General features: G+C 38.5%; 1 protein-coding gene across 1 annotated transcript in view; it reads left to right on the top strand.

Moving 5' to 3' along the window:
* Nucleotides 1-19,312, top strand: part of DCTN5-p25 (Dynactin 5, p25 subunit) — a 113,603-nt gene that overhangs the window by 81,377 nt on the left and 12,914 nt on the right. Inside the window, exon 5 of the mRNA XM_090407284.1 lies at nucleotides 6,155-6,257. Within this exon, the coding sequence (XP_090263410.1) occupies nucleotides 6,155-6,257 (103 nt within the window). The remainder of the gene's footprint in view (nucleotides 1-6,154; nucleotides 6,258-19,312) is intronic.

Here is a 19,312-nt window from a genome sequence, read left to right on the forward strand (position 1 = left end):
TTTTATTATTATTATTATTATTATTATTATTATTACGGGTATCTCCATGGAGTCAGTAGACTCATCGCGGGAGACCCAAACTAGCAAAACAATATCTGTCATATCTCTTCTTGAATTCATTTACAGACGAAGAGCTCACAACTAAGTCAGGCAATGAATTCCACTCATTCACCACCCTCCAGGCAAAAAACCTTGTTCTGACACCTTTGTTAACCACACTCTTCTTTAATTTCCAGAGATGACCTCTTGTTCTTCCATCACTATCACACAGCTGAAACATTTCCCCTGCATCAATCCTATAAAAACCTTTTAGTAATTTGAATGTTTCTATCATATCCCCTCTTCTTCGCCTATCAACCAATCTCTGCAATCCACAAGCTCTCAATCTATCAATGTAGGGAGCATTTTTTATATCACTCACCAACTTGGTCACTCTTCTCTGAACCCTCTCCACAGCCTCCTCATCTCCAAGGAATCCAGGTGACCAGACCTGAGCACAGTAATCCAAATGTGGAAGTATCAATGCTTTATAAAGGGGAATAATAACCTCTTTATCTCTGGATGTCAGTGTGTTCCTCAACAACCAAGTAATCCTATGTGCAATCTTGGACACCTTAGCAATGTGTCCTCTGAACTTCATCTCCCTATCTACCAATACCCCTAAGTCCCTAGCCTCATCAATCTCTTGGAGTACCTTTCCATCGATGTAGTACACAGCTGGTAATCTTTTAATCCCAAAATGCATGACTTTACACTTTTCCACATTGAACTGACATCCATTTTCTTTTGCCCATTTTACCAGCTTATTTAAATCCTCCTGCAAACTTTCAACATCAGCTTGATTTTTTATTGCACTACACAACTTTGCATCATCAGCAAACAACTGAATATCTCCCTTTAAGCCGTTTCCTATATCATTTATATACAAATTAAACAACATTGGCCCAAGCACAGAGCCCTGAGGCACACCACTGGTCACCTGCCTCATTCTGGACTCGGCTCCTCCATACACCACCTTATGGTATCTCTCCCTGAGCCATTCTCCTATCCATATCACCAATTTAATATCCATTCCCATCTGCTCCAATTTGCATAACAGTGTTCTATGGGGTATCCTGTCAAAAGCCTTAGCAAAATCCAGAAGTACCACTGTGTAGCCAGTTCCTTTGTCCAACTCAGATGTTATTCTATTATGAATAGTTAATAGATTGCTAAGGCAGGATCTACCTTTAACAAAACCATGTTGGCCCCTATAGAGTATCATATCCTGATCCACCCATTCTTGAATTTTGTCTTTAACCAACTTTTCCAATACTTTTACCACTACTCCTGAGATGGTGATTGGTCTGTAATTCAATACTGCAGTTTTAGAGCCACCCTTATGCAAAGGAACCACTTTGCCTAACTTCCACTCCCTAGGGACCATACCAGAGTTCAAACTTAAGTTAAATATCCAGGTGAGAGGGGTTGACAATTCATTTGCACATTCACACAACACCCGAGCTGATATTCCATCTAAGCCTACCGCAGTGTTTGCATTTAAGTTTTGCAATATATTTAATACCTCTGATTCTTTAGCTTCAATTCTCACATTAGGTATTGCTGTAGGTATAGAGATATCCTCACTTGGGTGATAGACTTTTGAAAAGTGATCACTCAGTAACTCGACTATTACATCTGATTTTGTCACCTCAATACCATCAGCACCCACTAAGGTTATCCTTCCGAAGTCATTCTTCCTCTTACTTGCCACATAGCGGAAGAACTCTTTGGGATTACCCTTGATCTCTTTGGCTAAGGTCTTCTCATAATCTGATTTAGCTTTTCTTACTATGCTGGTAACCTTCCTAGCTTGAGCCTTGTACTGCTCATGGGTGTCCTGATCGCCTTTCTCCTTGTAAATTCTCCATAACATTTTCTTTTTTTGCAGTTCAAGCTTGATACTACTGCTCATCCATCTAATGCCTGCCTTGTTTGACCTCCTAACCATGGGGACACAATCTGATATTGCTTTCCTCAGATACCCGCTGATTTTATCCCAAGCACTGCTAACATCTTTCCCTTGCAATATGTTCTGCCATGGGATGGCTGCAAGCTCACTCCGAAGCTTGTTATAATTGCCTAACCCGTAGTTCCGTACATACCCCTTCTTAATAGAAAAATCCACAGATTTTGCAACCTCCCAAGTCAATACCACATGATCGCTTTCACCAACTGGAGGTAACGAGGACACCTTACTTATGCATATAACCTCTGAACCAATAACCAGGTCCAACACTCTCACACCACGTGTCCCTTCAGTTACGTGCTGTTTCAAGTAATTATCTCGTAGAAGATGTATGAATTCCATTTCCTTTTTGCTACGTGATATTTCCTCCTTCCAATTGATATCACCGTAATTAAAATCCCCCATAATAATCACCAAGCCTTCACTCATTGCACTAAGTTGCTGATGCATGAATTCAATATCTCCCCCCGTACTCCCTGGCCTATAGCAGCATCCAACTGTATATTTGGTTGCGTTGGTCACTATTTCGCACCAGACTGCCTCAAATGAACTCTCATTCACATGTCTATCATCATGATATACTACTTTCTTTGGCTGCAACACATCAGCTATCATCAACAGTACTCCTCCTCCTGTTCTATCTTCTCTATCCTCCCTGAAAATACTGTACCCATCACATTCAATTCCAGTGACCACATCTTCTGCTGACAGCCAAGTTTCACTAATGCCTACAACTTTTGGTGAGATTTCACTGACTAATGCCAAAAATTCTTCTCTCTTATTTCGAATGCTTCTAGCATTGGTATACAAAAATTGCAGATTCCCTCTAGATCTTGTACCGGCTTTAGAACTGATATATAAGTCACTAACTACCGTAGTCCTATGCCGATTTTTATCCCCTCTCTTCTGCAATTTATTCAGCCTATAAGGATCAATAAATACACAATCAGTGCTAAAGTTTCTCTCTCTTACACTCAACCTTTTCAATATTAGTTTCCCTGCCCAATAACTTCAACCTGTTCAGAAAACAATAACTTCTTCAATCGCTTATGTCCTTCCATGTTAAGATGCAGTCCATCTCTAGCATACAACTGCCTTTTTCCTTCAAACACACTCCAAACATCAACAAACTCCAGACCTCTTTTTCTGCACATTCTTGCAATCATATCATTCATTATCATTGCTCGTCTACTTAACTCGTAATTGTCAAAACGAGGCAGTACACACACTATTCTCCCATTGACACTTTTCCTCTTCACAATATCTAATAATGTTCTTAAATCTTTTCCTACCCGATTTATACTACCTCTCAGGTCATTCGTACCCACCATAACTATCATCTTGTCTGCTTCATGCCCTCTCTTTATTGCTAAAGCCACTCTTTCTATTGTCCCATCAGCCAAGCACTCCTCATGCATACCACTCTCCATACCTTTAATCATAGAATCACCATATATTTTACCACTCTTAACTTCATTCAAGTCCACACTCATGGACTCATTCTCTACACTATTCAGCATGACTCTCCCAGCTTCATTACTCAACTCTCTATTACTTACCCCCCCACTCTCACTACATCTCATTTCTTCTAGGCCACTTGTGGTTTTATTATGTTGACTCCCAATCACTCCCATACTGTTTATTACTGAATCATTCACCAAAGACTCACCCATATGTAATCCTGTTCTAGTTACTTCAGCTAAAGTAATCTCTATAGTCCTAATTTCTCTGTTTAACACATTAAACTCAGCTTTAACTTCCAGTATCTCCTTACCGATCACTTCCACTTCCTCATGAAGAAGATGAAGGTCATTTTTCATTTTCATAAACTCCCGCCGAAGTTCTTCCGCTACGGTCCCGATGTCAGCTTCCATTCCTAAACGCTCCAGCCTATCCCGACACTTCTCACATACGTCGACATTTTCGTTCTTCTCATTTTGCCAGACCGACCACAGATCCTTCACATTTTTCGGTGCATACATATAGCAGTTTCCGCAACGCATCCATTGCGAAAAATCTAACGCTGAGCCAGCCTTTCGTGTAGTAGTAGAAGTCCTGCGCGCCGCTGACGTACGTTTCTTGTTGGACGCCATCTTTACACGTTGATATAGTGAAACAAACGGCAGTGAAAACACAATATATACAACACAGTTCTAAACAATAATACCACTGAAGGACACTTGTTTCTAACCGATGCACAATTGCAGCACAATTTGTGACAAAAAGCCACACTATATTTAACTTTAAAAACACGTTTTCTAGACTAGCTAAATTCGACCGCCACATTTACCAAGGACACTAGCGCCACCTCTATATAATTATAAACATACTAAAATGAGCCCTGTTATAAAGATGTACACTGGTGTCCATCTAAGCTAAGGATAAACTACATTTTTACCTGTATATGAAAACATTTTCACGACTACAGCCAAATGTGGACATAAATTTATTGCCGGCATACATAATAAATTATTACACAAAAAATGTGTTATAAATTTTGTACAAATTAAATTGCAATACATTTTTGGCAAAAGTTACAAATTTCCTAAGGAATTAGATCAGGAATTAATATACAGTGCTTACAGAAAACTATGCAGAGAGACATTTCAGTATGGAATATGTCCACCCTGAACTGCAATGCAGCTCTCACAGCATTGTACCATTCTTAGCACCAAGGGGAATTTCGAGCAGCATTGCATTGCCCTGTTGTGTTCCAAATGTATTCTATGCGATTGAGATCTGGGGAACGTGCTGGCCACTCAATTCGATTAATATCCTCGGTCTCCAGAAGTATCTCTACTGCCCATTTATGGCAGTGGCATTGCCATCCAAAAAAATGAATTCTTTGCCTACAGCACCACAAAACAATCAAACATGACACTGAAGAACTTGTAATATCATTCACCAGTCATAGTCCCCTTTTTCCAGCACTTGTAGCTCAGTTCATCTATTAAGCATAATGCCTCTCCACACCATGACCCCAGCACTGCCATATTTATCCCTTCCAAGAACATTCTCACGATGGTAAGCAGTACCACTTTCACGTCAGATCAAGTGTCATCTAGAATCGGAGGAAAGACTAAAATGACTCTTATCTCTAATGAGCACATTAGCCCATTGGTGTCTTTTCCAGTTTTTATGGATACATCGCCACTGAAAATGCTTTAAGATGAACTGTGAATAAATGGATATCTTGCCACAGTTTGTCAAGATATCTGGGTACCCGTGCCTGAATGGAGCCAACTTGCAAGCTGACCTGCCGTGGTGTGTTGATTATGTTTTGTTGTTATAACCAAAAATCTTTCTACCTCTTAGCAAATATCTAGAACACATTCCATTGGTTTGAAATGCTTCCCAGAGCCTGGATGTGCTAAGTGAGATTCCAAACTCTCTCTCTCTCTCTCTCTGGCAATATCAGTATTTCTGTGGCCTTCAAGCTTTCCAATGATTCTTCCCTGAGTGAAATCATCTAGATGATGTCTTTAAGACATTACAAGACATTCAACTTTGCAACTTTATATCTTCATGAAAACAGTTTCCTTCAAATGCAATTCACTTAGTGCATCCTTTCACTTTTTATCCTGTTGAGTGCTACCACGTGATCCAAAAATTTGAATGTGTTACCTGCTTTTTACTCAAAATAGTCAGTTATACAAATTGCCACAAAACGATTCATCTGAATTTGCAGTTGTAATCTTCAAAAATAGTGTCCATCCTTAGGTTTTGGACACCTGATTACAATTATAATCAGGTACACTCATCCTCTCATTTTTCATTCAGTACGAAGCTTTACTAATAAATAAATAGTGTGGAGTAGTAGCACTTGTGTTTTATGTATTGGAAATCTTGCACAGACAGATGATCCTGCAAAACAGGATCATCTCTCAGTGCATTTCACTAAAACCATGAAGTGGCTTAAGAAGGGAGGAGGAGGATGTAAAGCTAAAGCACATTAATACTAATGTGCTTTTGCTTTACATCCTTTAGTGAGTAGGATTGTTAGGTTTATGAACATATGAAGCAAGCAGAATTATTCCATGTAATGCTTAATTTTATTAATAAGTTTGTTTTAATAATTTTACTAGAAATAAAATAACATTGACAACTAACATGAATTTTTTTTGTGCGTGTGCCAAATTATTACAGGGTCGTAGATGTGTTCTAAAGGATTGCTGCATGATAGCTGATAATACAGTGTTACCTCCTGAAACAGTAGTTCCATCATTTTCTGTTTTTTCTGGATCCCCAGGTATGTCTTTTGCAAGTGGTTCAATGAAATGTATACTTATTAATAAATTAAAAGCCTAGAAGAAATCCATAAATTAAGTGCTACTGTATTTTGGATTTTTTCATTATATTCATCTCCATGGATCAGAATGACAGTACATATTTTTTAATGTAACCCCCCCAACACACCCACCCACCCAGGAAAGGCTGTAAACCTATTAGTACCTTGGGTGGGCTAAGATTTTATATATATATGTGTGTGTGTGTGTACATTTGTATTTTTATTTATTTTTACATAATCTAGAAATCTTTCCCTAGGAACTAAACATCAGGACTCCAATCAGTAGGTCTCACACCAGGTGATTTCCCACCTAAGGACCATCATAAACATCCATGCCCCATAGCAGAATTTGAACTAACACTTTGTTGGTTGAAGAACTGATATGCTAACCACTCGCCCCAACCAGACAAAGTGCCTTATATAATACACATCATCAATGTTTTAATTTAACTGGAGGAAAAAAAAGCCAATGATGTAATACAAGGGGTACTCTCCTTATGAAAACAGACAAAATAGCCATAAGCATCAACAAGCACCGTATATAATTTCAGTAGATCCATCAGTTTGATATGTGAATGGTTTCTTGATTGATTGTTATACTCTTATATTCATATTCAGCAGTCTTAATAGTTGAGCTTCTTGAATGTAGCAGTACTATCTTCCAGATTTAACTTCTGGCAACAATTACTTTGGTTATTTCCTGGCAGATTCTCTGAATAGGCATTTGTTTTGAATGTGTATTTTCTGTGCAGTAAGAGCAATGTTGTTCTGTTCTACTTTTTTGGAAGGGTCTTTTGCTTTTGCAATCATCCAGCCTGAATCTTTTCATATCCATAAAGCTGCTTTTCTAGTTCGGTGTGTGTGTGTGTGTGTGTTTGTATGAGAAAGAGAGAGAGAGAGAATGTGATTGATCTTTGGAATGGTTGAAGCAGATATGTTTGGTGGTGGTTGTATTTGGTAAGATTCTTTTAGTTATATACAGTCTCTCTGAGAACTGTGTGTATACACTATTGAGATCTGGTAGCAACTAACCTTGAGGACTCCCATTTTTCACAGTCAAGGATTTTTCCAAGGAAAAGCAAATAAAATAGCATACTTAAATATTCTGTCTGAGGTTAGTCAGTGCCATACATGGAAATCTTATATGTTGTTGCCTTTGTTTAAATGTTATTATTCCTGATTATGAAGAAAAAGACAAGCACTACATGGAACAGTCATCAAGAAGATAAAATCATTCTGTAGATCTAAGGGATAATTCAAGTCAGATTTCACAAAGTTGCCGAGAACCATACAAACTTAACAAAGAGCTTAGTGCTGTCGATGCAACAAGTGTTACTTTTGGATCTAGCTTGAAAGAATGAAATCTTCTGGTTAAAGACATAAAAGATAAATGAGAAACTTTTAACATTTTCTGCAAGATTTTCTTTGTATGTTCTCAGACATAAATTAGACATTACATGAGCAGGATGAATTGCCTCAAAGAAGATTTGAAATTAGACATTTAGAGAGATTCTTGGTCTGTGAGGGCAAGAATGTGATGAGTTAGGGAATTGAGAAATAAATTATGGATGCAGTTGATGCAAGTGATTAAAATATTAATAGAACAGAAAGAAATGAAACCATTCCCGGAAAGTTAAGTTTAAGCATATGGGGGTGGGGTGAAGTGATTGGTATACTGCAGGTTACATGATGCTGGGATTTCTGCAGGCCTAACAAATGATTAATATACTTTTTACTAAAATAAAGAGCCAATGGCTTCAGTTTAGTGATGCACAAATTATAAAAATCAAGTAGATCCAGCATTATTTCAAAACCTTAAAAAAATGGACCAAATTAGAAAGTGAATATATGGATGCTTGGGCAGCGTGCATGTTTTCTAAAGTGGTCCGTGCTAGGCCTACTCGTAAATGCTGGTAGGCGTATTCCCGTAAGCTCTCTGGTCAACTTATTTTTATGAAACTTTCATTGTTTCTACATTCAGCTTTGAAATAATGCTGGATCTAATATCTACTTGATTAATATGCTTGTTTACAAATACTTCAAGGTAAGGGAGAGGAATTCTTGGGTAACCAATTCAACTTGGCCTAAAATTATTGGCATTAGTGAGACTATTAATTAACAGGCTTATAAGGAGAGAACCTTACGTACCACTAATGGCTTTCCTCTTCTGGGATGAAGGGAAGACAAAGAAAACGAGGGAGGGGTGTATTGCTGATGATAGCAAAATAATTTGACCAACAAGAGTGGAAGACTGACATGGAGACAATAGCAGGGTATGGAGAGTCAGTGCAGAGTGTCTAATGTAAGATAGAAGCCAACACAGTCCTCACTGATCCCCACTATAGTTTTATCAGAACCTTAATTACATTAAGGTTCCGATAAAAATAACTTTAACAAGATTTAATAATAAATAAAATTAAGTTAATTCTGGAATTTGTGTAGAACAGTGTTTCTCAATGTGGAGTGTATGTCCCACAGGGGGGGTGCAATTAGAAAATGTATATATTTATATTATACTTTTTCAGAATTTGGCTGTCTATTATGCTAGGGGGGGGGGGCATCAAGATCTTTGAGACGTTGAGGTGGTGCTTGATCCAAAAAAGGTTGAGAAACTGGTGTAGAACTATTCCCATAAGAGGGATAATTTAAGTCCATCATTTCTGTTTACATTTGGTCAGTGTAGCAAGGTCTCACAACTCTTTTTGGATACATGCTCCAAGAGATTATTACTTTTATGAACCTTAATTTTCTTCCAAATCACTTGGTGTATGGTGGTGATAGTGTGCTCTGCAAATCTTGCCAAGCATGTTATCACAACCTAAATAGGAACGATGGACTTAAATTATCCTTCTTATGAGAAATAGTTCATCACAAATTTTGGAATTAACTTAAATTTAATTATTTTTTTTTAAATTTATTATTACATCTTGTTTCAACTTATTTTTATGTTCTAATATAATTAGACCATGATGCTCTACATCATGTACATGCAGTTTGCACATGTAATTGTTGAATATACCGGTTTTTGTTCTTGTTGTTTAATTTGAAAGTCATACTGAAGATGCCCTTTTACTGGGGCGAAGATATTAATAAAAATATATACATAAGTTAAATCCATGTTATGTTGTTTATTGTTTTACATTCCTGTACATCAAATTTCCCATTATTACTACATATAACTAGCATTATGAACAGCTTTTCAATTAGTATCTTATCACATGCCTTTTCCAGATCAAAAAAAAAATTTTTATATACAGATCCTTGTTACATTTCCATAATTTTTTAACTGTCTGTCTTAAAATGAAAATCTGATCTTGACAGCTTCTATTTGGCCTGAACATCTTTTTCTCCAAGTTTCCCTCCCATGACTTTCTTAGTCTTTTCTTAAGTATGCTTGCATAAATTTTACCCGGAACACACTCAGTAGGCAAATTCCTCTGTAATTCTCGCATTTAATTTCCCTTTTTACAGATGGTAATAATTATGAGAGCATGATTTGTCATCTGGAATTTGTTTTTATATCTCCATTATCATCTTTGATTACTTTCATACTCTTTTCTTCTTCACAAAACTTCTTCAATAGCCTTCAGAATATTTTGCTGCCATCCTGATGCTTATTTATTGTGTTTTAACCAAGATGTTCCCATGATTTTTGTTTGGCTAAGGTAATATTAAATGTAATGAAATAAATACAGCACAGAGAAATAATTAAACAGGTTTACTGGTTAGAGTGTTTCATCTCTGTCACAGAGACATTTTCAGGAATACAATATTAAAATTGTAATAACACACACAACAATAAGTGGAAGAAATTAGACCATTTTGAGTATAAAGTCCTATGAGGAGCGCTCTCTCTCTCTCTCTTTTTATGGGTGCTGTTGGGAGGGGAGTAATTATTATTATTAGTCAGAAACTCATTGGGGAGGCCATATACTACAAATACCTGATTCTTATAGACAGGTGTCACTAATACCTACAATCTGAGGTCACAACATATGACTAAGGCAACAAACTCTATCCTTTTGTTTCTGATACTCCTAGCATTCGTGTACAGACATAATAATCTGCCTGTTTGTTCTTTTGTAATGTCCTGTCTGCAGTCTTCCTGACACAGTTGGGCAAGTTGCACACATATACCATCACACTTATTCTTGAATTCATTCACTTTGCTTGCACTCATCATATCCAACGGCAATCCATTCCAATCACGCACCACCCTCTGAGAGAAAAATCTAGCCCTCACCCCTTCTTAGCAGTCTTCATTCTCAGCATCCAAGGATGCTCTCTCGTCCTTTCCCCACCCTCCATAAATTGAAAAATTCCATCAATTGTAATCCTGTATGACCCTTTCAGAATTTTGTAAGTCTCAATCATATCTCCCCGTCTTTCTAGTGTTTGTTAGTGTCTACAGTTTATAAATTCTCAATCTGTCTTCATAATCAGTATTCCACAATCCTGATATAATTTTTAAGACTCTCCTTTGTACATCAGAATCACAATGGAAACCACGAGACCAGACCTGGCACAATAGTCCAAGTGCGATCTTATCATAGCCTTGTCAAGAGGCAAAATAAACATCCTTATCTTTGTATGTGAATGTTCGTTTCAGCATTGCAATTATCTTTTGACTTGTATTTGCAATCTTTGCCACATGACTCCTGAACTTCAACTTCCTATCTATTAACATTCCAAGATCCCTAGCCTCATCAGTTTCTTCTAGCCTAATCACACCAATATAATACAACATTGGATATCTAGTATCGCAAAAGTGAATGACTTGACATTGAACTGACACCCATTTTCTAATGACCACAATTCCAGCCTATTCAAATCATTCTGTAAGTACTACATATCAGCAGCATTCCTGATTACCTACCTATCTTTGCATCATTAGCAAATAGCTGCATGTCACTTGTCAAATCATTCCCAATATCGTTAATGTACAGATTGAATAACAGTGGACCAAGCACTGAACCTTGCGGTACACCACCTGTCACCTTAAATCTTGCAGACTCACATCCCCCGTATACCACTTTTTGATATCTGTCAGTCAGCCATCCTCTTATCCATGCTAATATTATAATAAATTTAGTTTAATCCTTTATCCAAGTATAAGCAAACAAAGTTTGCTCCTGAAGTATCTTCAGGACTGAGGCAACTTGTCGTAAAGGTGGACCAAGCTCGCATCACTCCTTGTCTTAGTATCTCCCATAATGCAGAGCACATTTCCTTGCAGACATGTATAATGCTATGCATTAAGGGAAGGACTACTACCCAGACCGGGTTTGACCTTTATTGAGGTCTCGTCAGTGAAAGCCAGACCCAGAGGTGGTGATACTAAGGTGGAAACAATGGAGAAGTCATATTTACTTATACGAGTTGCCAAAAAGTGTTTCACCTTGTTATTAAATTACTCTGGATTTAGAGAAAGATGTTGGAAGTTTTTTTCACAGTCTGAGTAGTGGCCCTTCCCTTAATACATAGCATTATACATGTCTGCAAGGAGATGTGCTTTGCATTATGGGAGATAATAAGACAAGGAGTGATGAGAGCTTGGTCACACCTTTACCACGAGTTGCCTCAGGCGCAAAGTTAGTTTGCTTACACGTCGATAAAGGATTAAACTAAATTTATAGTCTAACCAAGTGGGAAAAAACTTCAAATATCTTTTTCTAAATCCAGAGTAATTTAATAATAAGGTGAAACACTTTTTGGCAACTCATATAGGTAAGTATGACTTCTCCATTGCTTCCACCTTAGTATCACACCTCTGGGTCTGGCTCCCACTGACGAGACCTCAATAAAGGTCAAAACCGGTCTGGGTAGTGGCCCTTCCCTTAATGCATACCATTATACATGTCTGCAAGGAAATGTGCTTTGCATTATGGGAGATACTAAGACAAGGAGTGATGAGAGCTTGGTCCACCTTTACCACGAGTTGCCTCAGTTCTGAAGATACTTCAGGTGCAAACTTTGTTTGCTTACACTTGGATAAAGGATTAAACTAAATTTATTGTAGTCTAACCAAGTGGGAAAAAAGCTTCCAATATGCTAATATTCTGTAACCCAAACCCATTTTCTCCAATTTATGCAACAGTCTACCATGCTGTATTCTGTAAAAAGCCTTAGCAAAATCCAAAGGTATTATGGTGTATCCATTGCCCTTTTCTAGTTCAATGGTAACATTGTTATAGAATTTGAGCAAGTTGCTAAAACGTGACATTCTCTTAGTAAACCCATGTTGTTCGTTGCAAAGTAGAGATTCACTATCAACCTATTTCTGAATGCGAACCCTAACCAATTTTTCCAAAATCTTGACCACCACACCTGAGATACTAATTGGTCGATAATTGGATACACTAGTCTTTGCACCACCCTTGTGTAATGGAATTACCATACATTCTTTCCATTTCTGCAGAATCTTCCCTGTTCTGAGACTCATATTAAACATATTAGCCTGGTCAAAGGAATGGGAAGTTCAGCTGAACACTCTTTTAGCAGACATGGCTGATATCCCATCAGTCCCTATTACTGAATTCTTATTCAATTTGTGCAACAAATTGAATAAGGATTCAGATAACAAGCTCAAATAGCTCATCCTCATACCCGAGTTTCTTCATCCAGTGAAGCAGTAGCAGTGAGCTCAGTGTCGTGTACAACAGGCTGATAGCTTTTAACAAAATGGGCACTCATTAGTTGAAGAACTGCTTCTGCATCTGTAACTCTCAAGCCATCTGCATTTAGAAGCGTTATTTATTCTTTTTTTTTTCTTTGCAGCATATCAATAGAATTCTTGTGGATTGTCTTTAGCACGTAGAGCCAGTTTCTTTTCATACTCAGACTTTGCTTTCCGTACAACAGTTGCGACTATTCTAGCCTGCTGCGTATAATTTTCATAACGGACATCATCCTTATGCACACTGTATTCTTTCTACATCATCCTTTCCTTATGAATCTCTTGCTTAATAAGATTTCACATCCATTTGACTCCTACCCTATTTATTCTTCGAACTCTTGGGACACATTCTGATATCACATCATTTAAGTATTGTTTAAATGCTTCCCATGCACTGTTGATGTTCTTCCCATCCAGTAACCGATCCCATTCCCCCCCCCCCACCCCCCCCCCCCCCCACCCCCCCCCCCCCCCACCCCCCCCCCCCCCCACCCCCCCCCCCCCCCACCCCCCCCCCCCCCCACCCCCCCCCCCCCCCACCCCCCCCCCCCCCCACCCCCCCCCCCCCCCACCCCCCCCCCCCCCCACCCCCCCCCCCCCCCACCCCCCCCCCCCCCCACCCCCCCCCCCCCCCACCCCCCCCCCCCCCCACCCCCCCCCCCCCCCACCCCCCCCCCCCCCCACCCCCCCCCCCCCCCACCCCCCCCCCCCCCCACCCCCCCCCCCCCCCACCCCCCCCCCCCCCCACCCCCCCCCCCCCCCACCCCCCCCCCCCCCCACCCCCCCCCCCCCCCACCCCCCCCCCCCCCCACCCCCCCCCCCCCCCACCCCCCCCCCCCCCCACCCCCCCCCCCCCCCACCCCCCCCCCCCCCCACCCCCCCCCCCCCCCACCCCCCCCCCCCCCCACCCCCCCCCCCCCCCACCCCCCCCCCACCTTTCGTGTAGTAGTAGAAGTCCTGCGCGCCGCTGACGTACGTTTCTTGTTGGACGCCATCTTTACACGTTGATATAGTGAAACAAACGGCAGTGAAAACACAATATATACAACACAGTTCTAAACAAGAATACCACTGAAGGACACTTGTTTCTAACCGATGCACAATTGCAGCACAATTTGTGACAAAAAGCCACACTATATTTAACTTTAAAAACACGTTTTCTAGACTAGCTAAATTCGACCGCCACATTTACCAAGGACACTAGCGCCACCTCTATATAATTATAAACATACTAAAATGAGCCCTGTTATAAAGATGTACACTGGTGTCCATCTAAGCTAAGGATAAACTACATTTTTACCTGTATATGAAAACATTTTCACGACTACAGCCAAATGTGGACATAAATTTATTGCCGGCATACATAATAAATTATTACACAAAAAATGTGTTATAAATTTTGTACAAATTAAATTGCAATACATTTTTGGCAAAAGTTACAAATTTCCTAAGGAATTAGATCAGGAATTAATATACAGTGCTTACAGAAAACTATGCAGAGAGACATTTCAGTATGGAATATGTCCACCCTGAACTGCAATGCAGCTCTCACAGCATTGTACCATTCTTAGCACCAAGGGGAATTTCGAGCAGCATTGCATTGCCCTGTTGTGTTCCAAATGTATTCTATGCGATTGAGATCTGGGGAACGTGCTGGCCACTCAATTCGATTAATATCCTCGGTCTCCAGAAGTATCTCTACTGCCCATTTATGGCAGTGGCATTGCCATCCAAAAAAATGAATTCTTTGCCTACAGCACCACAAAACAATCAAACATGACACTGAAGAACTTGTAATATCATTCACCAGTCATAGTCCCCTTTTTCCAGCACTTGTAGCTCAGTTCATCTATTAAGCATAATGCCTCTCCACACCATGACCCCAGCACTGCCATATTTATCCCTTCCAAGAACATTCTCACGATGGTAAGCAGTACCACTTTCACGTCAGATCAAGTGTCATCTAGAATCGGAGGAAAGACTAAAATGACTCTTATCTCTAATGAGCACATTAGCCCATTGGTGTCTTTTCCAGTTTTTATGGATACATCGCCACTGAAAATGCTTTAAGATGAACTGTGAATAAATGGATATCTTGCCACAGTTTGTCAAGATATCTGGGTACCCGTGCCTGAATGGAGCCAACTTGCAAGCTGACCTGCCGTGGTGTGTTGATTATGTTTTGTTGTTATAACCAAAAATCTTTCTACCTCTTAGCAAATATCTAGAACACATTCCATTGGTTTGAAATGCTTCCCAGAGCCTGGATGTGCTAAGTGAGATTCCAAACTCTCTCTCTCTCTCTCTCTGGCAATATCAGTATTTCTGTGGCCTTCAAGCTTTCCAATGATTCTTCCCTGTGTGAAATCATCTAGATGATGTCTTTAAGACATTACAAGACATTCAACTTTGCAACTTTATATCTTCATGAAAACAGTTTCCTTCAAATGCAATTCACTTAGTGCATCCTTTCACTTTTTATCCTGTTGAGTGCTACCACGTGATCCAAAAATTTGAATGTGTTACCTGCTTTTTACTCAAAATAGTCAGTTATACAAATTGCCACAAAACGATTCATCTGAATTTGCAGTTGTAATCTTCAAAAATAGTGTCCATCCTTAGGTTTTGGACACCTGATTACAATTATAATCAGGTACACTCATCCTCTCATTTTTCATTCAGTACGAAGCTTTACTAATAAATAAATAGTGTGGAGTAGTAGCACTTGTGTTTTATGTATTGGAAATCTTGCACAGACAGATGATCCTGCAAAACAGGATCATCTCTCAGTGCATTTCACTAAAACCATGAAGTGGCTTAAGAAGGGAGGAGGAGGATGTAAAGCTAAAGCACATTAATACTAATGTGCTTTTGCTTTACATCCTTTAGTGAGTAGGATTGTTAGGTTTATGAACATATGAAGCAAGCAGAATTATTCCATGTAATGCTTAATTTTATTAATAAGTTTGTTTTAATAATTTTACTAGAAATAAAATAACATTGACAACTAACATGAATTTTTTTTGTGCGTGTGCCAAATTATTACAGGGTCGTAGATGTGTTCTAAAGGATTGCTGCATGATAGCTGATAATACAGTGTTACCTCCTGAAACAGTAGTTCCATCATTTTCTGTTTTTTCTGGATCCCCAGGTATGTCTTTTGCAAGTGGTTCAATGAAATGTATACTTATTAATAAATTAAAAGCCTAGAAGAAATCCATAAATTAAGTGCTACTGTATTTTGGATTTTTTCATTATATTCATCTCCATGGATCAGAATGACAGTACATATTTTTTAATGTAACCCCCCCAACACACCCACCCACCCAGGAAAGGCTGTAAACCTATTAGTACCTTGGGTGGGCTAAGATTTTATATATATATGTGTGTGTGTGTGTACATTTGTATTTTTATTTATTTTTACATAATCTAGAAATCTTTCCCTAGGAACTAAACATCAGGACTCCAATCAGTAGGTCTCACACCAGGTGATTTCCCACCTAAGGACCATCATAAACATCCATGCCCCATAGCAGAATTTGAACTAACACTTTGTTGGTTGAAGAACTGATATGCTAACCACTCGCCCCAACCAGACAAAGTGCCTTATATAATACACATCATCAATGTTTTAATTTAACTGGAGGAAAAAAAAGCCAATGATGTAATACAAGGGGTACTCTCCTTATGAAAACAGACAAAATAGCCATAAGCATCAACAAGCACCGTATATAATTTCAGTAGATCCATCAGTTTGATATGTGAATGGTTTCTTGATTGATTGTTATACTCTTATATTCATATTCAGCAGTCTTAATAGTTGAGCTTCTTGAATGTAGCAGTACTATCTTCCAGATTTAACTTCTGGCAACAATTACTTTGGTTATTTCCTGGCAGATTCTCTGAATAGGCATTTGTTTTGAATGTGTATTTTCTGTGCAGTAAGAGCAATGTTGTTCTGTTCTACTTTTTTGGAAGGGTCTTTTGCTTTTGCAATCATCCAGCCTGAATCTTTTCATATCCATAAAGCTGCTTTTCTAGTTCGGTGTGTGTGTGTGTGTGTGTTTGTATGAGAAAGAGAGAGAGAGAGAATGTGATTGATCTTTGGAATGGTTGAAGCAGATATGTTTGGTGGTGGTTGTATTTGGTAAGATTCTTTTAGTTATATACAGTCTCTCTGAGAACTGTGTGTATACACTATTGAGATCTGGTAGCAACTAACCTTGAGGACTCCCATTTTTCACAGTCAAGGATTTTTCCAAGGAAAAGCAAATAAAATAGCATACTTAAATATTCTGTCTGAGGTTAGTCAGTGCCATACATGGAAATCTTATATGTTGTTGCCTTTGTTTAAATGTTATTATTCCTGATTATGAAGAAAAAGACAAGCACTACATGGAACAGTCATCAAGAAGATAAAATCATTCTGTAGATCTAAGGGATAATTCAAGTCAGATTTCACAAAGTTGCCGAGAACCATACAAACTTAACAAAGAGCTTAGTGCTGTCGATGCAACAAGTGTTACTTTTGGATCTAGCTTGAAAGAATGAAATCTTCTGGTTAAAGACATAAAAGATAAATGAGAAACTTTTAACATTTTCTGCAAGATTTTCTTTGTATGTTCTCAGACATAAATTAGACATTACATGAGCAGGATGAATTGCCTCAAAGAAGATTTGAAATTAGACATTTAGAGAGATTCTTGGTCTGTGAGGGCAAGAATGTGATGAGTTAGGGAATTGAGAAATAAATTATGGATGCAGTTGATGCAAGTGATTAAAATATTAATAGAACAGAAAGAAATGAAACCATTCCCGGAAAGTTAAGTTTAAGCATATGGGGGTGGGGTGAAGTGATTGGTATACTGCAGGTTACATGATGCTGGGATTTCTGCAGGCCTAACAAATGATTAATATACTTTTTACTAAAATAAAGAGCCAATGGCTTCAGTTTAGTGATGCACAAATTATAAAAATCAAGTAGATCCAGCATTATTTCAAAACCTTAAAAAAATGGACCAAATTAGAAAGTGAATATATGGATGCTTGGGCAGCGTGCATGTTTTCTAAAGTGGTCCGTGCTAGGCCTACTCGTAAATGCTGGTAGGCGTATTCCCGTAAGCTCTCTGGTCAACTTATTTTTATGAAACTTTCATTGTTTCTACATTCAGCTTTGAAATAATGCTGGATCTAATATCTACTTGATTAATATGCTTGTTTACAAATACTTCAAGGTAAGGGAGAGGAATTCTTGGGTAACCAATTCAACTTGGCCTAAAATTATTGGCATTAGTGAGACTATTAATTAACAGGCTTATAAGGAGAGAACCTTACGTACCACTAATGGCTTTCCTCTTCTGGGATGAAGGGAAGACAAAGAAAACGAGGGAGGGGTGTATTGCTGATGATAGCAAAATAATTTGACCAACAAGAGTGGAAGACTGACATGGAGACAATAGCAGGGTATGGAGAGTCAGTGCAGAGTGTCTAATGTAAGATAGAAGCCAACACAGTCCTCACTGATCCCCACTATAGTTTTATCAGAACCTTAATTACATTAAGGTTCCGATAAAAATAACTTTAACAAGATTTAATAATAAATAAAATTAAGTTAATTCTGGAATTTGTGTAGAACAGTGTTTCTCAATGTGGAGTGTATGTCCCACAGGGGGGGTGCAATTAGAAAATGTATATATTTATATTATACTTTTTCAGAATTTGGCTGTCTATTATGCTAGGGGGGGGGGGCATCAAGATCTTTGAGACGTTGAGGTGGTGCTTGATCCAAAAAAGGTTGAGAAACTGGTGTAGAACTATTCCCATAAGAGGGATAATTTAAGTCCATCATTTCTGTTTACATTTGGTCAGTGTAGCAAGGTCTCACAACTCTTTTTGGATACATGCTCCAAGAGATTATTACTTTTATGAACCTTAATTTTCTTCCAAATCACTTGGTGTATGGTGGTGATAGTGTGCTCTGCAAATCTTGCCAAGCATGTTATCACAACCTAAATAGGAACGATGGACTTAAATTATCCTTCTTATGAGAAATAGTTCATCACAAATTTTGGAATTAACTTAAATTTAATTATTTTTTTTTAAATTTATTATTACATCTTGTTTCAACTTATTTTTATGTTCTAATATAATTAGACCATGATGCTCTACATCATGTACATGCAGTTTGCACATGTAATTGTTGAATATACCGGTTTTTGTTCTTGTTGTTTAATTTGAAAGTCATACTGAAGATGCCCTTTTACTGGGGCGAAGATATTAATAAAAATATATACATAAGTTAAATCCATGTTATGTTGTTTATTGTTTTACATTCCTGTAC

The sequence above is a fragment of the Typopeltis vanoorti genome, chromosome 17 (assembly GCF_054136105.1).
Source record: "Typopeltis vanoorti isolate ZY-2024b chromosome 17, IOZ_Tvanoo_1.0, whole genome shotgun sequence".
Lineage (NCBI taxonomy): Eukaryota > Metazoa > Arthropoda > Arachnida > Uropygi > Thelyphonidae > Typopeltis > Typopeltis vanoorti.